This window comes from Myxine glutinosa, chromosome 2 (assembly GCF_964187855.1).
Source record: "Myxine glutinosa chromosome 2, kmMyxGlut1.1, whole genome shotgun sequence".
Taxonomy (NCBI): Eukaryota; Metazoa; Chordata; class Myxini; order Myxiniformes; family Myxinidae; genus Myxine; species Myxine glutinosa.
Window position 1 is genome coordinate 150,543,951 of NC_136262.1, and position 25,544 is coordinate 150,569,494.

Genomic DNA, 25,544 nt, shown 5'->3' on the forward strand with positions numbered 1-25,544 from the left:
GGCCGTCATCACGCCGTTCGGCTTATTCGAATTCCTACGGATGTCGTTTGGCCTCAAGAACGCGGCTGAGGCGTTCCAGCGCTTGATGGACGGCGTGCTGCGTGACCTGCCGTTCCTCTTCGTTTACCTGGACGACATCCTCGTCGCCAGCACGTCCCGGGCCGAGCACCTCCTCCACCTCCGAACACTGTTCGGGCGCCTCAGCGAGCACGGCCTCATCGTCAACCCGGCCAAATGCCACTTCGGCACGATGGCCGTTGATTTTTTGGGCCACCACATCACCAAGAACGGGGCCGTGCCGCTGCCAACCAAGGTCGAGGCCATCACCACGTTTCCGCGTCCCCGCTCCATAAAGGCCCTGCAGGAATTCCTGGGAATGGTGAATTTCTATCACCGCTTCGTGCCCCGCGCTGCTCAACTCATGCGGCCCCTCTACGAAGCCCTCCGGGGCAAGCCGGCCAAGCACGACATCGTCTGGTCCGCAGCAATGGACGCGGCCTTCCAAAGCTCAAAGCGGGCCCTCGCCGACGCAACACTGCTCGCTCACCCGGTGCTCAACGCTCCCATCGCCCTCACCACGGATGCCTCCGACTACGCTGTGGGCGCCGTACATGAGCAATGGGTGAACGGGGTTTGGCAGCCACTCGCTCTTTTCAGCCGGCAGCTCCGGCCGAACGAGCTCAAATACAGCACGTTTGACCGTGAGCTCCTCGGTCTACACCTGGCCGTTCGCCATTTCCGCCACCTCCTGGAGGGCCGACCCTTCACGGCGTTCGTCGACCACAAGCCGTTGGTTTACGCAATGGCCAAGGTCACGGAGCCGTGGTCGGCCCGCCAACAGCGCCACCTCTCCGCCGTGTCGGAGTTTACCACGGACATCCGGCACGTCGCCGGCAAAAACAACGCCGTGGCCGACTGTCTTTCTCGGGCCAGCGCGAACGCGGTCCACCTCGGCGTGGACTTCGCGCTTATGGCGGCGGACCAAACCACCGACACCACGGTGCAAGCCCTCCGGGTGGCGGACACGGGCCTCCGCCTGGCCGACATCCCCTTCGCGGACACTGTCCTGCTTTGCGACGTCTCCCAAGGCCAGTCTCGCCCCATCGTGCCCGTTACCTGGCAACGCCGCATCTTCGCCTCCCTCCACGGCCTTTCCCACCCGGGCCGGAAAGCTTCCCAGAAGCTGGTGTCGGCGCGATTCGTCTGGCACGGCCTTCGACGGGACGTCCGCGATTGGACCAGCACCTGCACAGCCTGCCAACAGGCCAAGGTCCACCGACACACCCAGGCCCCGCTGGCACCTTTCGCCGTGCCCGAACGACGTTTCGACCAGGTCAACGTGAATCTGGTGGGCCCCCTCCCCCCATCACGGGGGTTCACACACCTGCTCACCATGGTGGACAGGACCACCAGGTGGCCGGAGGCCGTTCCCCTCGTCTCCACCACAACCGCCGACGTGGCGCAGGTTTTCATCGCCACCTGGGTCGCCCGCTTCGGCGCACTGGCGGACATCTCGTCAGACCGCGGACCGCAGTTCACCTCCGAGCTGTGGGGCGCGGTCGCCCGCAACCTGGGGGTCAAGCTCCACCGTACTACGGCCTACCACCCCCAAGCCAACGGGTTGTGCGAGCGATTCCACCGCTCCATGAAGGCCGCGCTCATGGCCGGCCTTCAAGACGGCGGTTGGGCCGACCGGCTGCCGTGGGTCCTTTTGGGCCTCCGCACGGCCCCCAAGGAGGACCTCCGGGCATCCACCGCCGAGCTTGTCTACGGCCAGGCGCTACGCGTCCCGGGCGAATTCGTGCCCGACGCTACCAGTCCCTGGTCCGCAGCTCACCAGCGCTCGGACCTCCAGGAGGCCGCCCGACGGTTTGCCCCCGTGCCAACATCCCACCACGGTGACCCCCAGTCCTACGTCCCCCCAGCGCTTCGCACAGCGGAGTACGTTTTTGTGCGTCATGATGCACATCGGGGGCCACTCCGGCCGCCGTACGACGGGCCCTTCCGGGTCCTGCAACGGGACGACAAGTCGTTCGTCATCGACATCGGCGGCAGGTCGGACCGGATTGCGGTGGACCGCCTCAAGCCGGCGCACGTGGACATCGACCAACCGCCACAGTTGGCCCTTCCGCCGCGGCGAGGCCACCCCCCGTCCACGGTGCCCCCCACTCGACCGCCCACCACCACACCGGACCCCCCCCCCCCCCCACGACCCGCCAGGGGTCGCTTCGGCGGGGTCATCAGGACCCCCCTCAAATTGACCCTGCCGGTGCAAGTCGATTCTGGGGGGACGTGTGTAGCGGCTACCGCTGGGTTTACACAATCGCCTTGCACCTACCAAGGACGCGGAGCGATCACCATGCCGGGCTCGTCCAGGACGCCCGGGCAGGCCTGCGCTCAACTTGCCAGGCCTCGGCCGGGACGCCCGGGCACGCCCGCTCTCGACTTGCCAGGCCGCGTCCGGGACGACCGGCCACGCCCCCTCTCGCCTTTCCCGGGCAAACGCTCCGGGATAATGTGTGTATATATATTGTTGCCCGATAAACGGGCTTTTCAGAGTACCCGAGTTGTTTTGTGACAATAATGGCACGAACCATTAGCAGAAACAAGACCCGATTCTAAACGTTGGCCAAATCGTGCCACAGGTATCCAATGGGGAAATCACTAAAACGAAACGGATGTAAAGGAAAGAAGGCAAGGTAGGAAGAACAGGATTTATTACTAACTAATTATGTACAAGTCAAAAGAAACCAAGGAGGAGGAAAGAAACAAAAATAATTTACAGAAGAAGAAGACAGTGCAACACTAGCTTACCTATACAAACTTACTTATACCCCAGGACAAGACACACAAAACAGACGACAGTCAGACTTACACGGGGATGACAGGAATGGCAGGAAGGGGAGGAAGGTTCAGCTGGAGCAGGAGAATGGTCGGGCCGGGAGTGAACAGCCGCCGCCCCTCCTCAGGCGTGTTCGCACGGCGGCGTCGCCTCGACAGCGGTTTCGGCCGCAGCTACAACGCTCAAAGCTGCGGTGGTCAAAACTGTGGTTGGTTCAGCTCCGGTTGGTTCAGCTCCGGTTGGTTCAAAGCTGCGGTTGGTTCAGCTCCGGTTGGTTCAAAGCTGCGGTGGACTCTGGTGGAATGCTCACTCATCTGCTGCTGCTCAGTCAACTCTCCTCTTTGACGCATCTCCCTGGTGGGGTCTGATCCAATGGGTTTTATAACCCCACCCTCTTGAGCCATACCCACTCATCCTTGGTTGGTCGGCAAGGGCTTTCCTGGCTCCACCCTCTGATGACGAGGGGCGGGCCACGCCCGTAATGTAGCTCCTCCTCCTTCTTCTCCGAGGCTTGACCACGTGCGTAATGGAGTCGCGAATGCAGTTGGCAATCCGAATGGCGATGGTGATGCCAATAACCCCATCCAAAGTTACTGGCATTTTGAAGATGCCATGGGGGCGTCGGAGGGATCCTATCTTATGTCATCTGATGCAATGCAGAGTCAACTAATGGGAAGCAGAGCCTTAAACTACATAGAATAAGAAATAACTATTTAGAAGGGTAGATGGTGGCCTACGTGCATGCGATGGATTAACTAAGGGGACGACCTATGATCTTACACTTAAACGGAGGTATTTACAATGATCATGACACTACTTACAATTGACAGAGGGTGATATTTACAACAATTCTCAAATCCGCAACAATATAACAAATATCATGAAACATTCACATTTTGTAGTCCATTGTATAATTGAAATAAACAAATGCTAATTTTGCATGTGGAAAAAGTTAAGTACACCCTTGGCTCTAATAGGTGGTATTGCCCCCTTTGGTAGAAACAACCTCAAGTAGGCATTTCTTATAATAATAATAATAATAATTCATTTATTTTGTATAGCGCTTTTCCAGAAGCCCAAAGGCGCTTTGACAGAGTGGAAAACATAATGCATAACAATACATGAAAACAACAATTGCAAAAAGACAAGAATCAAGAAAACAAACAGCAGCGATATACGGCATATATATAAGACAAGAATCAAAAAGACAAGACAAGAATCAATAGGGAAATATTTAAAGCAAAAGGAGGGAGAAGGAGAAGAGATAGTCAGGGGTTAAATGCTGTGGGTTGAATGTTGAATGCAGCGTTGAACAGGTGGGTCTTTAGTGATGTTTTGAATGTGGTGAGTGAGGAGGAGTCTCTGATGGTGTGAGGTAGTGAGTTCCAGAGGGTGGGAGCAGCGATGGAGAAGGCCCTGTCCCCCCAGGATCTGAATTTGGTCCGGATGGAGGGGGTCAGGAGGTTGGTACCAGCAGAGCGGAGGTTGCGGGTGGGAGTGTGTCTGGAGAGGAGGTCAGCCAGGTAGGATGGGGCCAGGTTATGGAGGGCTTTGTATGTCAAGAGGAGGATTTTGTACTGGATTCTCTGGGGGATGGGGAGCCAGTGAAGCTTGTAAAGGACGGGGGTGATGTGGTCACGGGTCCGGGAATGAGTGAGTAGACGGGCAGCGGAGTTCTGAATGTATTGGAGTTTATTGGTGATTTTTGAGGGTGAACCATAGAGGAGGCTATTGCAGTAGTCCAGACGGGAGGTGATGAAGGCGTGGATGAGGGTTTCTGCAGCCGTGGAGGAGAGGGATGAGCGGAGACGGGCAATGTTTTTCAGGTGAAAGAAGGCTGACTTTGTGATCTGTTTAGTGTATTTGTCGAAGGAAAGGGTTTGGTCAAAGATGACGCCAAGATTCCGGATGTGAGGGGAGGTGGATACTGGGATACCGTCGATGTTGAGGGCAAAGTTATGGGTGGATTTTGTGAGCGTTTTTGGGCCAATGATGATTATTTCAGATTTATCACAGTTAAGCTTGAGGAAGTTGATTTGAAGCCAGGATTTTATTTCAGTGATGCAGTTTGTCAGGATAGAGTGGGTGTCGGTGGAGACGGACTTGGTGGAGATGAAAAGCTGGATGTCATCGGCGAAGCAGTGGAATTGGAGACCATGACGGCGGATTAAGTGACCGAGCGGGGACAGGTAAAGGATGAAGAGGAGGGGGCCAAGAACTGAACCTTGGGGGACACCTTGGGGGAGGGGAGCAGTGGGGGATTTGCAGTTATTGATGGAGATGAACTGGCATCTGTCAGAGAGGTATGATTTAATCCAAGAGAGGGCAGTGCCGGTGACGTTAAAGGTGGATTCAAGTCGGGTGAGGAGGATAGTGTGATCGATGGTGTCAAAGGCAGCGCTGAGGTCGAGGAGGACGAGAATGTTGAGGTTGCCAGCGTCAGAGGAGAGGAGAAGGTCGTTGGTGATTTTGAGGAGAGCAGTTTCAGTACTGTGGTTGGAGCGGAATCCGGATTGGAATGTTTCATACAAGTTATTGGCAGAGAGATGATGTTTGAGTTGAGTGGCTACAGCGCGTTCCAAAACTTTTGACAGAAAGGGTAGGTTGGAGATGGGTCTGAAGTTGTTTAGGGTGTCAGGGTTTAGACCAGGTTTTTTTAGAATGGGGGTAACAGCAGCAATTTTGAGGGAAGGTGGGACGATGCCTGTAGACAGGGAGGAGTTTATTGTTGCAATGATAAGTGGAGAGAGAGCAGGGAGGGAGGCTTTGACAAAGCTGGAGGGGATGGGGTCAAGAGTGCAGGTGGCAGTTTTCATTCCTATGAGGAGTTCAGAGAGGTCAGTAGGAGAGATTGGGGAGAACCGAGACAGGGGATGGCAGGACAAGGGGGGGCAGGTGGTTGGAGGGGGAGCGGGTGCGGCGGTGGTCAAGCTGTTGTAGATGTTGTCAATTTTGCGTTGGAAGAAAGAGAGGAAGGAGATGCAGTTGTCTACTGTGAATGACTGGGTGGTGGTGTTCAGGGGGCGGAGGAGTTTGTTTATTGTCGAGAAGAGTGCTTTTGGGTTTCCGGAGCCAGAGTGGATAATTTGAGAGTAGTAGGCAGAGCGGGCGCGGGAGAGGGCATCTTTGTAGTGTTGTATGTGGTCCTTGTAGGCTTGGGAGTGAACTGTGAGACCCGTTTTATTGCGGAGTCTTTCAAGTTGGCGAGCACGAGTTTTCATCAGGTGGAGTTCAGGGGTAAACCAGGGAGCAGAATGGGTGAAAGAAACTGTTTTGGTTTTTACAGGCGCAAGCTGGTCAAGGCAGGAGGAGAGAGTGTGGTTGTAGTAGTCAGTGAGGTCGGAAGGGGTGTGGAGGTCAATGAAGGGAGAAGTGGACATTTTTTCAGAGAGGGTGGATGAGAATGAGGTAGGTGAAAGAGCGTTTAGCTTACGGAAGTTGATTGTGCGATAATGCCTTGGTGTTGGGGCGGGGATGTTGATGGTCAGAGTGATGGCTAAGTGGTCAGAGAGGGTGAGGTCGGAGCCATAGAGATGGTGCAAATTTAATCCAGTGGAGCAGACAAGGTCCAAAATGTGACCACGGATATGGGTAGGAAAGTCGACATGTTGAGTGAGGTTAAAGCAGGTGAGTAAATCAGTGAAGTCAGTGGTTATTGTGGAGTCAGTGGAGTCCATGTGGATATTGAAATCACCAAGGAGGAGGATTGAGGGGGAGAGGGAACATAGCTGGGTCAGAAAGTAGGAGAAGTCAGACAGGAATGATGGGTGTGGTTTGGGAGGGCGGTAGACGACAGCCATGACTGACTGCGTGTGACCAGAGAGTTTTAAAGCCAGGTGTTCAAATGATGGAGCAGATGAGATGGAGATGAGGTTGGTCTTGATGTCTTGACGGTGGATAACGGCAATTCCACCACCTCGGCCCTCCGAGCGTGGTTTATTGACGTAGGAATATCCATTGGGTGTGGTGAGGTTGAGTGTGTAGTAGTCCAGAGGTTGTTGCCAGGTTTCGGTGAGACAGAGAAAGTCCAGTTTGTTATCCAGGATGTATTCGTTCAGGATGAGGCATTTATTGTTGAGGGACCGGGTGTTGAACAGGGTGAGCTTGATGTTGTTTTGAACAGCAGGGATGAATTCAGGTGATTTAGCCAGGGTTCGTAGGCAAGAGGTGCGATCGTGTGGGTTGCTGTGACCAGGTGCGCTGGGACGAAGAGTGAGAGTGCGCTGAGCCGACCAGAGGACGGGGATGGAGTGACCTGATTGCAAATAAACAAACTTGCGACCGGAGCCACGGTGAATGTACCTGGGTCGTCGGAGGAGTCCATTTGATTTGATGGCAGAGATGCATGATGGGGTGGAGCGGGTATTGAGCAGAAGAAGCCTTGCGGCGGAGTACTTCAGAGCCATGCCAGGCAGGAGCGAAGGGACGAGTACGAGGCCAAGGTCGAGGAGGCAAAGCGGCAAACGCAGCGGCAAACGCAGCGGCAAACGCAGCGGCAAACGACTGCAGCCGCTAATCAAGACCACAGCGGCAAACAAGGCCACAAGGCCACCGGCAAACAAGGCCACGGCCACAATCAACGGGAGCGGGCCTTTCGAATTCCGTATTCCGTACCATCAAAAGCAGATTCCGTTATCCAGCCGGAGAACACGCGGCACGTGCGGGTGTGAAAAGGCAGGACAGGTGTGAGATGTCAGGTCAGAAAGGTAGAAGCAGACCCTGTACATCCATCCAGTCGGAGAAGCGGCGAATATGCAACGCCAGCGTCCTCTCGCAACCGAACCCGGAAGCTGTCTACCTGTCTACTGTCTGTTATAACTGTCTACCAGTCTCTGACATCGACTGGGAGAAATTTTTGCCCACTCCTCCATGCAGAATTCTTTCAGCTGTACGATGTTTGAGGGGTTTCTTGCATGCACAGCTCGTTTCAAATCCCACACAACATCTCGATGGGATTTAGATCCAGGCTTTGACTTGGCCATTCCAGAAACCTCCATTTCTTTCTTTTCAGCCATTCCTTGGTGGATTTACTGGTATGTTTAGGGTCATTGTCATGTTACAAGTTCACCTTCGGTTGAGCTTCAACTTTCCGACAGATGGCCTCACATTATCCTCAAGCACCCTCTGGTACAATGAAGAATTCATAGTGCATTCTATGATGGTGAGCTGCCCAGGCCCTGATGCAGCAAAGCTGCCCCAAACTATAATATTTCCACCACCATACTTTACAGTTGGTATCAGGTTCTTGTGGTCAAATGCTGTCTTTGGTTTTCACCAAACATGTCTTCTGGTACTGTGGCCAAATAGCTCTACCTTTGACTCATCTGTCCAGAGCACATTGTTCCAGAAGTGCTGGTCTTTGCATAGGTGTTCATTGGCAAACTTTAGTCTTGCCCTGATGTTCTTTCTGGACAGCAACGGTTTCCTCCTGGCACACCTCCCATGTAGATCAAATTTGTGTAGCCTCTTTCTCATGGTGGACTCCTGCACTTTGACTTCAACAGTGGCAAGAGCTACCTGTAGGTCGCGTGATGACATTCTGGGGTTCTTGGAGACTTCTTTCAGCATCTTCCGGTCTGCTCTCGGGCTGAACTTGCTGGGGCGGCCTGGCCTGAACAAGTTGGCAGTTGTTTGGAATCTTCTCCACTTGTAGATGATCTTCAGGACAGTCGAATGATTGATTTCAAATTGTTTGGAGATCTCTTTAAATCCCTTCCCATACTCGAAGGCATCTATAACCTTCTTTCTGAAGGCTCTTTTGATCGAGGCATGGTGACGCCGCACACTTCAACAACAAAGAGCAAACCAAACTAAATGTCTGAGGTTTAAATAAGACAGGTTCCTCCAAGATCCTCTCTAACGATGTTCTACTCATTTGCACCTGAGCTGGTGAACCTGATTCAAATTTTAGGTATTTGAAGTAGTGATAAATGTAGGGGTGTACTAACTTTTTCCACATGCAAAATTTGCATTTATGTTTATTTAAGTTATACAATGGACTACAAAATGTAAATGTTTCATGATATTTGTTATATTATTATATACTCCACCAATTGGCCGGTCACACTGTGCCTATTGGCCGGCCTCGAAGACCGAAATTGTGGCGGTTACCGATCCTTCGGGTTCGTAACTATGCCACCCTGTGCTGGACTATGCTGGATACTATCCAGCGAAACCACAGCCAAGGGAACGGGCTTGGCGGAATCAATGGGGAAAGAAAACCCTTTTGAGCTTGACTCTAGCCCGACTCTGTGAAGGGACTTGAGAGGCCTGAGGCACTCAATAGAACTGGACCCGTGAAATTGAGGATTTTTGGTAAAATTACCTCAGGGTAAAGTTATAGGAAAACCCCGTGTTAAATTTTCGTCGCCGAAGGACTTTATTTTTGTTGCGAAATTCATCCTGACTTCGCCTCTGGGAGGATGGAGGGGCATCTGTAGGTAACAGGAACCTTTGCTTCGCGAGGATTGGGCGGAAATTGACTGAGTTGTTCGGAATATGGACCTGTATGGGGGGAGAAAGGGGGGAGTTCGGAGTTGGACATGGGGCAGGGCGGACGCCATTTGGGGGAGCTGAGAGGATTCAGTCGTGATCGAGTACACTGGACACTTTTTCCCTCTCGTTCTTTCCTGCCTATGTTCCCTCCATCTTCCCTGCGATTGTGTGGGCGGGAGGAAATCCCAGGGAGGAAATTCGAGGCGAGGACGTGTTTGTTGGTGGTCGCCTCGCTTCGCCGTTTCTTCAACCTCGGTTACCTGTGCGAGGGTGAGTCTGAGTGAGTATACCAAGACAAGAACAAGAACTAGAAGGAGGTATGTACGGTGCGAGTCTTATAATATATTGTTTAAGTTATCGTCGAATGAGGAATTTGGGGTCGGGATGCGTGGTCGGCCTTGGTGACTTGGCCTTGACTAGATGCTAGGCCGCGCCACATTTTGTCAAATAAACTGGTCTTCAAATATTTTTTGACGGCTATGGACTTATATAAAATTAGTTTTCCAAGGCTGAAGCGCAGTGACGTCATCACGTCCCCGGCACGAGGGTCGATTCTGAGGAAATCTTGTTTCATTGTGCACGCCGTCGTTTTACTTCCAAATTAGAATATAAAAATAAAAATAACCACCTTTAGAGGCCATTTTTCCCCGCAAAGCGGGGGTTGGCCTTTTTCGGGAACCGTGGTTGTTGTTGTTTTTTGGTCCCCTTTTTGAAGCAATGGTTTACGGCCGGATGCCCTTCCTGACGCCAACCCTTTTTGCCGCCTTTAACGACAACCAAGGAATTACCAGTGAACTGGTACTCAATTAGCCGACCTCGGAAGGATGACAGGCTGAGTCAACCCCCCTGGCGTTAATTCAGCGATCTACTGGGATTCGAACCCAGGATCCTAAGCCAGCACCCTAGCCGCTAGCCCAACACCAGGGTTTGTGATAGGTATACTTCCAAATTAGAATCTGTTTCATTAATTGTTGTTTCCACACCGCGTCGAGAAGCGTAAGTATACCGCGACAAGAAAAAGGTATGTTACGAATTTATGCGAGTTATATTGTGATAGGTATCGTTGAGTGAAGGAATCGTGTTCGGGCCGTGGTCTTGACTAGATGTAGGCCGCACCTCATTTTGTCGAATAAAGTGGTATTCGGGTGATTCAGGGACTCGGATCTTAATTCTGTTTTCAGATTTTGCAGTCGCCAGATTAGCTTAACACTCAATAGAACTGGACCCGCGAAATTTCGGGGATTTTTGGTGGAATTACCTCGGGGTAAAGTTACATAGGAAAGCCCCATGTTGAATTTCCGTCGCCGAAGGACTTTATTTTTGTTGCGAAATTCATCCTGACTTCGCCTATAGGAGGATGGAGGGGTATCGGTGGGTAGCGGGGGCCTTTGTTTGACGAGGATTGGGCGGGAATTGGCCGAGTCGTTGGAGGTATTGACTTATATAGGGTTGGTTTTCTAAGGCTGGGGCGCAGAGGCGTCGTCGCGTCCCCGGCACGAGGGTCGATTCTGAGGAAATCTTGTTTCATTGTGCACGCCTTCGTTTTACTTCCAAATTAGAATCTGTTTCATTAATTGTTGTTTCCACACCGCGTTGAGAAGCGTAAGTATACCGCGACAAGAAAAAGGTATGTTACGAATTTATGCGAGTTATATTGTGATAGGTATCGTCGCGTGAAGGGGTCGTGTTCGGGCCGTGGTCTTGCCTAGATGTAGGCCGCACCTCATTTTGTCGAATAAAGTGGTATTCGGGTGGTTCCGGTATTTGGGACCGCAGGGACGGAAAGTGCAGGTTCGGGGTGCCAATCACTCTCGCGAGCCGGCCCGCTCTGAAGGCTCGGATCGGGACACCGGGATTCATTCCGGTCGCCCGGTCGGCCCGGAGGTGGGGGTGCGGGACCTGTCACGGAATTCCAAAACAAACGGCCTACCGGGGCCGCCCAAAAGTCGGGCGTGAGGGGCGCGTCCACTAATAGAACGCCTCTCGCTTCCCAAATCGAGGGCCACGTGGTCAGGAGAACCTCGTCCCTTCTGGTTGCCTTGCCGTCCCACCGTGAGCGCTGGTCAGGGTGTACTTCAAGCTAAGCTTAAGTGTTAAGTGTTAAGTTCCTCCTTGCCCTCGCAAGGGAAAGGCTAGGGTCAAGCTTGTCCAAATTTCCAAACACTAGAAATCGGACGTCTCAAATTAATTAATTAATTTGTTAATACATCTCAGTCGCCCGCGACCTCTCCAGCGCGGGCGTCGAACCAGTTCATTTCCGGTGCGGCCGGGCCGAGTATCGACCTGGCCGTGGCCGAAGCCGTTGATTCCGCCATAGCACGCTAACGCGTAGGCTCGCGCGTCCCTGGTCCGCCGGGGCTCCGCGGGTGTCCTACCGTGCCTGACGCCGCTATTCTCAACTTTCGGGAGTAGGCGCCGGTGCCCGGGGACGGATTTCGCTGTCTAAACATTGTAGCGCTAGGCCAGTGGGACCGCCGGGACCCACGTGCACTCACAAGTTGTTCTGCGCATGGGCGGCAGTATCAGACCGGGGCGCCCAAACGCTCCCCGGCTAAAGTTCATCCTGAAAGCGCCCACATTGTGCGGACAAACTCCACCAATTGGCCGGTCACACTGTGCCTATCGGCCGGCCTCGAAGACCGAAATTGTGGCGGTTACCGATCCTTCGGGTTCGTAACTATGCCACCCTGAAAATGCCCCCCCAACACTATGCACCCCCACCTCCTTTATCTCTCAATATTGTTGAAATGAAGATCAAACAGCTGTATGTTGAAATATGTTGAAAAAAATCAAAACTTTACATGGGGTGTACTTACTTTTTCACGTGACTGTACATTATATATATATATATATATATATATATATATATATATATATATATATATATATATATATATATATATATATATATATATATATATATATATATATATATATATATATATATATATATATATACAGTGGAACCTTGACTTACGAGTGCCCCAACTTACGAGTTTTTCGAGATACGAGCCGTCGCTCGGGCGGTTTATTGCTTTGAGATGCGAGCCGAGATCCGAGTTACGAGCTTTCGCCACCCGGTCACGTGGTTATCTTGCCGTGCAAGTACAGTATCTCTGTCGTATAGCGCTGCATTTTTGTTTTCGCATTTTGGTTATTTCGAGTTTACGCCGCCAGGTGGGTTCTGGTCACGTGGTTATCTTGCCGTGCAAGTACAGTACGTATCTCTGTCGTATAGCGCTGCATTTTTGTTTTCGCATTTTGGTTATTTCGGAAAATTTCTTAGTTTTAACCATGGGGCCTAAGAAAGTGAGTGGCAAGTGCAGTGCTGAGAAGAAGAAGAGGATGATGTGCTTGGATATAAAACACGCAATCGTCGAAAAACATGAGCGAGGTGTCGAGGAGGACGTATATAACGGCAGAGGAGAAGAGCATGCCAGGCCACAACTTGTGGATATAAAACACGCAATCGTCGTGTTTTATATAAAACTTGTGCTTGGACATAAAACACGCAATCGTCGAAAAACATGAGCGAGGTGCCGAGGAGGACGTATATAACGGCAGAGGAGAAGAGCATGCCAGGCCACAACTTGTTCAGAGTGCCGGCGATAGCTCGCCTTCTCTTTGTGGAAAACACGGTGAGATCCTTAACATCCAACAACTAATGGGACGCAAACGGGGCGCCCAGTTTAGCGGTACACCCATTGATGAATCACCCTGCCTGTGATTCACCCATGACAGGTTATAGCTGGGTCGGGATTCAAACCCAGGCTGGACAGTTTAGACTTTAGAGTCAAGTGTGCGTACCTCCAGTCCAGGCCATCCTGCCAACTTGTATGCTGCATACAGGTGAAATATAAAGCGCGAGATATTTTTATATATACTGTATATTTTTTAAAAAATTGGTGTGGTTTTTGGCGGGCTGGAACGGATTAATAGCATTTCAATGCATTTCAATGGGGAAATTTGATTTGAGATACGAGCAATTTGAGTTACGAGCTCGGTCACGAAACGAATTAAACTCGTAAGTCAAGGTTCCACTGTATATATATATATATACATACACACATACATATATACACATACATGCATACATATATACACATACATGCATACCTGTACAAAGTTCAACTTGGATCCCTTCAGCTGTTCTTAAATTATTGCAGGAACGAAAACCTATCATGGACGCACCGACGGACTAACCGCCAAATAAATAACCAAAAACCAAAATTCCTCTGGCGACTTTGTCAGCAGAGGCATAAAAACAGGAGTCAAATTAGTACATGATACAAGCAAAACATTTTGTGTTTTACAACTCTCCAAAATAAACACAAACTTTTCCTCAAGTTGAACCTAAGTACAGCTTCTTCAAATACAATTCAATGTCGTTTCCAAAATTTAGGGAGAAAATGTGTACACAAATGCAGATGTATTTTCACGCAAATCAAACGAAACAAACACATCAATTTGGAAGGTAAAAAATAAATAAATAGCACCGCAAAGCGGGCGTAACCCCTCAGCCCATGCATGGTGAAAGGAAGCATTGATGATAATTTGTTATTTGAAGCGAAGTTGTATTGGGCTGAGGACGACAATACAATACCCCTTAGCCCATTGGGCTGAGGGGTGAAAATAAAAAAACATAATAAAAGGTCAAATACAATCTAACAACTAGAAAGAGCAATCAGAGATTGCAGACCCTCGCCAGGATGTGTTTTCAGTGCTTTTTTGAGGCTTTTGTGTTAAAACAAATATGGCGGCCGAACAACGTGACCGATCCCTAAATTACGTTCAAGAAATTTCATCTTGCTCGGATGACGTTTTGTACTTGTAGGAACTGCAAGTAATGAAATTTTCACCCATGAACCCATTAACCCATTTCGCGCCCATGAACCTTCCCCTACTCAACCCCAACCCACACTGCAAAAATGGATTTAATCGGACAAGCCGTTATGCTCGAAATTGACAGAAACCAATTTCAAGATGGCTGCCGTTGCGGCCATGTTGAAAATCGCAGCGCGCCCATTTTCGAAAGGCACCTTCCTCTACTGAACCCCAACACACACTGCAAAAATGGATTTAATCGGACAAGCCATTCTGCTCAAAATTGACGGAAAACAATTTCAAGATGGCTGCCGTGGCGGCCATATTGAAAATCGCAGCATACCCATGAACCTTCCTCTACTCAACCCCAACACACACTGCAAAAATGGATTTAATCGGACAAGCCGTTCTGCTCGAAATTGACGGAAACCAATTTCAAGATGGCTGCCGTGGCGGCCATATTGAAAATCGCAGCACACCCATGAACCTTCCTCTACTCAACCCCAACACACACTGCAAAAATGGATTTAATCGGACAAGCCGTTCTCCTTGAAATTGACGGAAACCAAAAGTTGCCGGACGCCCGCCCGCCCGGACGACAATACCCCTTAGCCCATTGGGCTGAGCGGTGAAAATAAAAAAACATAATAAAAGGTCAAATACAATCTAACAACTAGAAAGAGCAATCAGAGATTGCAGACCCTCGCCAGGATGTGTTTTCAGTGCTTTTTTGAGGCTTTTGTGTTAAAACAAATATGGCGGCCGAACAACGTGACCGATCCCTAAATTACGTTCAAGAAATTTCATCTTGCTCGGATGACGTTTTGTACTTGTCGAATTATGACGTCATAATGGAGGCACCTCATTAACATGGCATCATCATTAACAGATGTTATTCCACATGTTTCCCTGGTGTTGGGCTAGCGGCTAGGGTGCTGGCTTAGGATCCTAGGATCCTGGGTTCGAATCCCGGTCAATCGCTGAATTAACGCCAGGGGGGTTGACTCAGCCTGTCATCCTTCCGAGGTCGGCAAATTGAGTACCAGTTCACTGGTAATTCCCTGCTTGTCGTTAAAGGCGGCAAAAAGGGTTGGCGTCAGGAAGGGCATCCGGCCGTAAAACATTGCTTCAAATAGGGGACCGTAAAACAACAACAAACCACGGTCCCCGAAAAAGGCCAACCCCCGCTTGCGGGGAAAAATGGCCTCTAAACGGTGGTTTTTATTCCACATGGAGAGTTGTTTACAATGAGCCATGTCTCAATTTTTTTTCGATGCAGTGCTTTGAGATAGAGAGGTGCAAATGTTTTCGGTTTTTCCAAGATGGCGGACGAACCACATGACCGATGACGTCATCATTAATTTTTTTTCTCCATCAACTTATGCCTCCATGACGCTCAAGAAATTTCATCTTTGATAGGATGAGGTTTTTTACCTGTCGAATTATGACGTCATAATGGAGGCACATATGACATCATTAACATATCTTAATTCCCCATGGAGAGTTCTTTTCAATGAGCCACGTCTCAATTTTTTCTACGAGCAACAGTACCCGCCCTAAGGGCGGGGCCTCAATTGGGAGGCGCAAATGAAAAGGCTCTGGTGTGCAGCTGTGTTACGATCTTGTTCAGCAGATCTGTAATCCTCGGACTGCCTCCGAGACTGGTGTGCAGCTGTGTTATGCTCTTGTTCCTGCTTCCGATAGTCCTCGTCCAGCCGAGCCTTCTTTCTTGCAAAAGCTTCCTTGGACATTTTCGTTAATGAAGATTTCCGTTTGGGAGGCATTTTACCGGTTTATCTGAAACGGTACCCGCCCTGAAACACGAACCAGAGAAAACAAATCGTTTGGGCAATGGGCTCTCCAATATTCGATATGTTCACGGTTTGAATTACGTAACATAACGTTTGTGACGATGTTTTCATTGTGACGATGTTTTCATTGTGACGATGTTGTGACGATGTTTCTCTTCACGGTAGTGTTCGATGTGACGGTTTGAATGTAATTTCGTGATGTCTTTCGTTTTTATTTTCGTAATCGTTTAATGAACGTTTAATGTTTAATGAACGTTTAATGAGCGTAAGAATGAGTGAAAGAATGAGCATAATGATCATTACATGAATGAATGAATGTAATGAATAATTCGATGTGAAGCAAAAGACGCCTCAGAGCTGTCACATTCACAACCGCTATGTCATATGTACTTCCGATACGTGTTTCCTTCATTGTAAAAACTACCAAGTCAACAGTTAAAAGGATTTAGAGCCGATAGGTGTTATGGCCTTGGCAAGATCGATGGAGACAGCGATCTGTTAGCGTATATACCTCCCAAATAGAAATGTGGAATTCTCTCATGGAGAGATGAAACTCACGTCGTTTGAACTTTGGCCGAGGTCATTATTTACTTTTAATGATGTTTATATACAAACCTGGTGTTGGGCTGGCGGCTAGGGTGCCGGCTTAGGATCCTAGGATCCTGGGTTTGAATCCCGGTCGATCGCTGAATTAACGCCAGGGGGGTTGACTCAGCCTGTCATCCTTCCGAGGTCGGCTAATTGAGTACCAGTTCACTGGTAATTCCCTGTTTGTCGTTAAAGGCGGCAAAAAGGGTTGGCGTCAGGAAGGGCATCCGGCCGTAAAACATTGCTTCAAAAAGGGGACCAAAAAACAACAACAACCACGGTTCCCGAAAAAGGCCAACCCCCGCTTTGCGGGGAAAAATGGCCTCTAAAGGTGGTTTAATTATGTTTATATACAAATGATGTTTAATGATGCTTATATTGGTTTTGGGTCGTCCTTTCCGCATATCTCGTGAGATTGTGAGTTGGAGAGACGACCGTGATGGCGGGGAGGGGGGTGGCATTCTCTCAAGCAGGGATTCAACCCATGTCTTACAAAAGGTCTTTGTCCGAGGTCACCGAATCCGATCGGTGCAGCCGATCGGTGCAGCCGTGCAGCGATCGGTGCAGCCGTGTGTGCGGCACCCGGGAAAATAACATTATGCCGGAGTCTAAACCTGAAAATGCTGGAGGCCAAAGCTGAAATTGAAAAAAATATATACCCTATTTTACTCCAGGAGATCCCAGGATTACCCACCCAAAATATCGTTGCGATCAGTTCAGCCGTTTTTGCGGTACTTTCGAATGGACGGACGGACATTTGGTGAATTATAGTAAGATTCAGCGCTTTCGGAGATATAGAGGTGCAAAGCTTTTCGGTTTTTACAAGATGGCGGCCGAACCACGTGACCTATGACGTCATAATTGTCATTAAAAATATATACAGGTGGAGTTGCACACCTATGGTGAAAATTTCCTGTCAATCGGCCCAACGGTTGCAGAGAAAATCATATTTATTCTGTGCAGACAAACAAACAGACAAACTGACTCAAATGCAGTACCCTCTCCTCTGGCAAGGGTAACAATTTATATATCTCACTCAAGAAGTAGAAACCCAAAAGCTACAGAATATTGGAAACAACCTTTGTCCAAGTATCTTCAAGCTCGGAGTTTTTCCATTTTTCTCTGTAGAGACGACATACTGCACAACAGTGACCGTGGTTCCAGTTGCTCCAACATCAGCAAAGAGAACAGTCTGAAGAAACAGAAGAAAAAGAAGAGGAGCCAAAGCCAGGCAGGATGAGGGAAAAAGATGGAAATTTGATAACAGGAATTTGGTTGATGGCGGATGAATGAGACATTCATGAAACGGTGAAAGTAGTTGGCAAGGGATAAATAAATAAATAAATAATTTTATTTTTTTAAATATCTCAGAAAGGGAAACTGTCTCAATGCCCATTTAATATTTCCTCTACATTCCAACATCAATTTGTATTCCTTCTGTTGCACTTACTGATGGCTTTGTAGTGATTTCTTGTGTACTGAAAGCACCATAATGCAGAGCCACAGCAGCTGGACTGGAAAGCAACTGAAGAACAGGCAATTGTACCAGCTGAGCAGCTCGGAGTAGAGCTCTTCGCGCCGACTGAGAGAACCAAGCAGGGACCGAGAGCACACAGCCAGTCACAGGCTGACCTGGGGTTTAAAAGAGTGTAAACAAAAGGAAAGAAAGGTGATAACAAAACAGCATGAGGAAAACGGACATGGTCTATGACTTCGCTGTTGGGATTTTACAACAGAGGAAGTTGAATGAATAAATCCTCCTCGATACGACTTTATTTTGAGGGTCAGAATGAGGAAGATTAAAATCTCTGCAAGATCATTTAAACAACAACATGCATTTTAAGGCCATTTTCCCTGCCAGAGCGGGGGTTAGCCTTGCAGGCCCCATGACAATCTTCTCCATTTTGCCCTATTTTCTGCATCTCCCCTTGTTAACCCCCTTGCCTGCATTTCTTCTTCCACCATCTTAAGCCAAGTCTTTCTCGATCTTCCCCGTCCTCTACTTCCTTCTACATTCATTTCCATCACTCTTCTCAACCAGTCACTTTCATCCTTCCTCAACACACAACCAAACCATCTCAAACTGTTTCTCTTCACAGCATCCATCACAGGCTCTATTCCCATCATCTTCCAGAATTCATCATTTGTCTTCCTCTCTCTCAACGACACTCCACACATCCACCGAACCATTCGCATTTCCACCCTTTCCAGCCTTCGTTGCTGCTCCACGTTCATTACCCATGTCTTGCTCCCATAAATCATAACACTTCTCACACATGCAGCATACACCTTTCCCTTCAGCTTCAACGACACTCCCCTCCTCGTCAGCACCCCACTCGGTTCCCGAAACTTCTTCCATGCACATCTCACTCTCGCAACCATTGCCGAGTCTGATCCACCTTCTCCATTCAGCATGTCTCCTAGGCAACAAAATGTTTTCCAGCTTCACGGTCTCCAAGATCCAACTCAACATTTCCTCCATCTGCAGCTCCCTCTGTGCACACCTTACATTTGAATGTAGCTGCCACACTGGTTAATGACCCTCTCAAACCACTACATTTTTGATGAACCCACTCAGCGCACAATGTACATTGAATGGAATTCACTCCGACACCCTTCCTGCACACACCACACGGCCACTTCCCAATTATTTCCACCTCACCACATGCTTTACCACTTGCCATCACCTTCGTTTTTCCGATATTCACCTTCAGACCTTTTGTCTCCATACATTCTTTCCACTTGTTCATCTTCTCCTTCAGTCCATCCATACTTTCTGCAATCAACACCAGATCATCTGCCGACAACAACTCCCATGGTAAACCCTCCTTTATGTTCCGAGCCAGCACCTCCATCACAGCTACAAATAGGAGTGGACTTAGTACCGACCCCTGATGCACTCCCACCTTCACCTCAAACTCACCACTGTTCCCGTCCTTCATCCTTACAGCTGCGTGCGCTCTTTTGTACATTACCATCACTAATCTGATCAACCATTCCTCCACTCCGAGCTTCCTCAATGCCCATGTCACTACTTCACGTGGAACACTATCGAATGCTTTCTCCAGATCAACAAACCCAAGAAACAACTTCTTCCTCTTCTCCATGTACTTCTCCTGCAACTGCCTCACAATAAAAAGCACGTCTGTCGTTCCTCTTCCTGGCATAAATCCAAACTGCATTTCGTCAATCTTCACTTTCTTCCTTATCCTCCTCTCCAACACCCTTTCCAATACCTTCATTCCATGCTCCAATAACTTTATCGCTCGATACGAGCCACAGTCCAGAGGGTCACCTTTCCCCTTGTATAGAGGGACGAGGGTACTCAGTTCCCAATCCACTGGAATGCGGCCTTTCACCACCAGATTGCAGATCTCTGTAATTCTCTTCACACCCCAATTTTCCGCTGCCTTCAACATATCTCCCACAACTCCCGTCAGCCCTCCCGCTTTTCTACTCTTCATTGCTTTTATCGCTTCCTCAACTTCCTTCTCGGTTATCTTCTCTGCCGGTCCTAAAACTGGGTTACTCTCTATGGTGCCATCCCATTCATTCTCTGTATTCAACAGTATTTCCATGTATCTATTCCATCTTCCTTTAAATCCATCTGGGTCCACAACAATTTGCCCCACTTCATCCTGTTCAGCACTACATTCAACATTCAACCCACAGCATTTAACCCCTGACTATCACTTCTCCTTCTCCCTCCTTTTGCTTTAAATATTTCCCTATTGATTCTTGTCTTTTTGCAATTGTTGTTTTCATGTTTTGTTATGCATTATGTTTTGCACTCTGTCAAAGCGCCTTTGGGCTTCATGAAAAGCGCTATACAAAATAAATGAATTATTATTATTATTATTATCCTTCAAGCAACTCACCCCCATCACATCACACCTCTCTTTCGCTATCTGCTTTGCAATCCTGAATACTGCTCTCTGACCCTCTTCCAAATCCAAGCGTTCTCCGAACATTTTCCTACATGCCTCCTGCGCCTTTGCTACCTCTTTCTTTGAGATCGGGTGACCGATCTTTAGATCTTGAAGGAATTAAATAATAAATTATGATCGTTATTATTGGAGAAATAAGAATTAAAACTTCCACCCTACCTGACACCACTTCTTTGTAAGCAAACATTTTCTCAGTGTACTAAATGAAACTTTTATTTGATATGAAGAAGGAATGGACGCAAACAAATACATCAAATGTACAAAGCTTTTTCTTACCACTGACTCACTGACTGACTGACTGAAATGTACGGGACCTTGCAGGTGTCATAGAAAGCTTAGATTTGGCATGCTGACAGACATCGAAGCCGGTACACCGGGGGGAAGGGAGATGGGAGAGGGGAGAGGGGATCAAAGAACCATTGGAAAGCATCCGTAAAAATAAAATTTACGTAAAAAACCATAAACACATCCATTTAAAAAAAAAAAAAAAAAAACCTCAATCAATATCGAGCATTTGGAAATTGTAATTTATATAACTGTAAACTGAAACAAAACCCGCAATGAAAATGTAAATAAAAAAATCATAAACACGTCCGTAAACAAAATAAAGAAACAAGACGACGTCATGCAGAACACGAAACTTGCAAAATCCACCCCCCACCCACCCTGACCCCCAAAAAGGATGTCATTGATCCATCAAATTGTCCATTTCATTCAGATTCAAATTGACAATCTTGATCAAAGCTCGGGTTAATAGGATGAAAAGTGCCGATTTTTCAAATGAAAATTGATGATTTTAGAAGTTTCACCTCGAGTTGACCTTTTACCTTTTGACCTCAAAAATAGTTGGTTTCAGTGAGGCGCTATGCAAATGCTGTTCCATCTACAAGTCAATGAGTTGAAAATTGACAGTTTTTCAGATGAAAATTGATGATTTTGGAAATTTGAGCTGGAATTGACCTTTGACCTCAAAAATAGTTGATTTCCCAATTTAGTGACTCAATGTGTAAATGCTGTTCAATTTCCAAGTCAATGGGATGAAAATTGATGGGTTTTCAGATGAAGAAAATGGATTTTGGAAATTTAACCTCAAGTTGACCTTTTGACCTCAAAAATAGTTGGTTTCTCAATTTAGTGACTCAATATACTGTTGTGGTTTTGAGAACCCACACTTGTAAATATAACATCATTAAAGGTTAAAAGGTAACACCCCATAGATAGGCCACAAGCAACACGTAGGTCACCATAGGAAGTCAGTTATTTCATAGTATATGTTTAGAGAAGGCCATTCCCAATAGTTGCGTAAAACAAATAAGAGTAGGCCCCTTTCGTTCATTTTGGCAGCCTCCCTCTAAGCGACGCCATTAAGCGCTCTCCAGTCTGTGCCCCATCGGCCCTCCCAATTTGTTACGCTCCTTGGCCAGCAGCCTTCGCTGCCCTTGGGCTTCCGCTCAAACCAGCCCAAAAGCCACGAGGTGAGGCCCAAAAAGGGGGCGGAGCACCAGGATGGAGGTGCGGCCACATCAACCAGCCATCAAGGTGGGGCCGGTAAGCCAACACCAGCCAACCAGGGCTGAGGTGAGGTCGCCTGACCGGGCGTGGTTTGGGCTTCCAGAGCGTTCGCTGGCTTGGGTTATAAAAGCGCGCACGCAAAGCCCTTAAAGAGGACTGCCTGAACGAGCTCGAATAAAAGAGGACTTGTGAGAAGGACTCGCTGGGGGAAAGTTGACATTCATGAAGGACTCGTTGGAGAGCGCGCTAAAGAACTCGCGTTATGAGCTTTGATTGAGGCGGCTGCTTTGGGAGGACGTGTGCGAAAAGCGCTACGTATAACCGCCAGTATACCAACCTTTCCCCGTCACGATAATTGTCCGCTACGCGCTTACGCTACGCGGAGAGCTGTCTACCGTCCACCTTCATCACCTGGTACGGGTTGAGGACCGTAGCCGGACCGTAGCCTGAACGCTCTCGCCGGACCATCCACCCTACCATCTGCATCCCCGCATGAGTCTGAAGTCTGAGACCGAATCTGAGAGTGATCGGGCCCGAGTCCAAGGGAATAAGTTAAGACTGTGGTTAAGACTGCCCCGTTTGCTTTTTCTTCCTCTTCTTTCTTGTACATTCTTTCGTTTCTTCTTCCTTGTACATTGTAAATAAATTCCTTGTTCTTCCTGGTTTTCCTCTTAATCCGATCGTATCAGTCTTTTCTCAATTGGGTAAGCGTGGCACGATTAGGAACCGCTATAATCGGGTCCAGTCGCGGGTTAACAGCTTGGATCGCGGATTGCTATCCGCTCGGCAATTTCCATCAATATCCGTGATTCGGGTGTGAGTTATTTCCTTGCTTCACGGTCGGTGTTAGTAATTAGGTAATAGGACCAACATTCGACCAACAACCCTATTTAATACTGACCGGGAGGAACGTGATAACTTCCAGGATTGCGTCGGCCAGATAAAAGACAAGGGGATTAATCCCCCTCTTGATAAGGGGAAGGCCGACGTTTCTGAGATCCGTAACAATACAAATGCTGTGCAATTTTCAAGTCAATCGGCTTTAAAATGGCGATTTTAGAAATTTGACCTCCAGATGACGTTTGACCTCAAAATCAACAGGCTTCTCAATTGTGACGACCTCGACAACTTGGTGAAGTTTTGTGACGATCGGTTTAGAATTGTGACCTGTAGGCTGGTGACAAACAGACAGAATGAAAAATCGGTCAGACAGAGGACTTGCCGGAATGTACTTCTTTTTTTTTTGATTTGCCAACCACTCCCCGCCATCACGGTCGTCTCTCCAACGCAGTTTTGTACTTTTCAATTGTCAAGATGTTCTCCAGTTTTGTACTTGTCGAATTATAACGTCATAATGGAGGCCTTGGGCCAAGAGAGTTAAAAATTGGGCACAGTCTATTCCAGGGCAAGGCAAATTAGTCCAGGGGCCAATACAGATTTTGGTACCACCCAAGGTCAGCAAACAATTTTGGTATTTTTGTCTTCGTACATGTCTCTAGTTTATATTTTGGTATGATAACCCTGCCTATCTAGTAGCTTACTGATAGTTTTCACTCTGTAAACAAACCCACCTCCATATAATCTGGAAGTTGAATTTTAGGAGAGAGGGGTAGCATTTTTGCTTATAACTTCAGTTCTACTGAACATACTTTAACAAATCATAATTCATGGTGAAGCTACATCATATATCTACACAACTGTATTATATTTTCATCTTTAGTTATCAGGCGACTTTCTCAGAGGTCAAAAGGTCATGTTTCAATTGCAAAATCGAAAATTAAGAGTGTTTTTATTTTCAACTGATCTGATTACTATTTCGTGATATGTAGATGCTGAAATTATTTCATAATGTATAGATAAGACATTGTAGATGATTTAAAATAACATATCATTCACAAAACTTCAACAATTAACCCTATGTTAACCCTTTTTATGCAAGCATTATTTCTTCGATTTCCGAAAATTTTTGTCATTGTCTGCACAAATGTGAAACCTGCTTTAAATAGAGCATTATGACACAAAGAATATTGTGACTAGTAAATGCTAAATGAAATATGTCATGCCTTGCTTTCCTTGCAGGATCTTGCAGGATCAGGACATGATTGGTGAGAATGACTCCAACTTTAGTCATCCTGATCTACAATTACCAAGAATCAGGAAGGATGAAGCTTATATTCAGTCACTTGTTGAAATGATGGAGTCCAGCTGGATCAGTCCTTTCGATCCTGACCATGAAGACATTGTCAGTTTGTCGACTGGCATTGCTGCACCTCCAGATGTTGCTGAAAACCTCATTGAAGCCCACCAAATAGGGAAAGACGCTTATGAAGATTTCAAACAAGCGAGGATGGAGTCAGACAGTCCAGCCATAAAGTTTCATGACAGGATTACAAAGAAGTAGCTGAAAACATTCTCAGACATCGGCAAGAAATCACATACCCTTGGCAACAGAAAGGAAGTTATCCTCAAGGCTGATAGGAAGCTGTTTGGGCAGATGATTCTTGTTGCAGAAAGCAGGCAGCTGCACATGGGTGAAGTTTTAGCCCACCCACTTTGACCTTTGCCTTGGGCCCGAGCCAACATTGATGGGTCTCTTCGTAAGACCAAAAAGGCTGCTCTTGCCAGGGTGTTGGAGAAGCATGACTCACCAGCAGAAATAATCCCTCAACCTTCAGCCACTCTGATAGATCGAATGAGCCTGGTCCAAAAGATGAAGGGGAAAGACAAAACGTTCTCCCAACTGGCAGAATCAGTATTGGCTCAAGTTATCCATGAAGGTGGTCAGATCAAGCGCATTGATGTTATCTTTGATGTATATAGAGAGATGTCCATCAAAGATTTGGAGAGAGCAAAGAGGCGCAGATTCAGGTATTGAGCTAAGGAGCATTGCGCCTGGCCACAATACACACCAGTGTAGGAAGCTTTTGTGTAGCTCTAAAAACAAAACACACCTCATCAGGTTCTTTGTGGAAGAATGGAAAGGTCAACTTGAGAAGATCAAGGTCAAAGATCTGTATGTTACCTGTGAGAATGTCTGTTTCAACCTCACAAGGGAACGATGGGAGGAGGTTCTGGAGCTATCAAGTACCCAGGAAGAAGCAGACACCCGTCTTCTACTCCATGCTCTACATGCAGCTGAATCAGGCTACAAGGGTATAGTAGTCACAGCAGAGGACACAGATGTAATGATTATAAGCATTGGAGTCAGCAAGAGAATTCGATGTCCCATGTTCCAGAAATGTGGCACCAAGAACCACACAAGGTTCACTGACATCAGCAAGCTAAGTCATGCACTAGGAGATAATGTCTGTGATGCTCTGATTGGAATGCACTCATTTACGGGCTGTGATACAGTCGGTGCTTTCACTGGGCATGGAAAGTCGGCCATGTTCAAACAACTGAAGACTAACGAGACCTGTCAAGACACATTCAGAGAGTTGGGAAGGTCCTGGGAGGTCTCTGATGAACTATTTGGAAAGCTTCAGGAAGTAACATGTCGGATGTATTTGCCTTCCACAAACACAA

At 47.9% G+C, this 25,544-nt stretch overlaps 1 protein-coding gene across 2 annotated transcripts in view; it reads right to left on the reverse strand.

Moving 5' to 3' along the window:
* The window catches only part of HYOU1 (hypoxia up-regulated 1), a 157,213-nt gene that overhangs the window by 81,766 nt on the left and 49,903 nt on the right, over nt 1-25,544 (reverse strand). For both annotated transcript variants that reach the window (XM_068106973.2, XM_068106972.2), the window contains exons 7-8: nt 18,011-18,192; nt 17,640-17,752 (exon numbers count right to left, since the gene is read on the reverse strand). In XM_068106973.2, the coding sequence (XP_067963074.2) occupies nt 17,640-17,752; nt 18,011-18,192 (295 nt within the window). The remainder of the gene's footprint in view (nt 1-17,639; nt 17,753-18,010; nt 18,193-25,544) is intronic.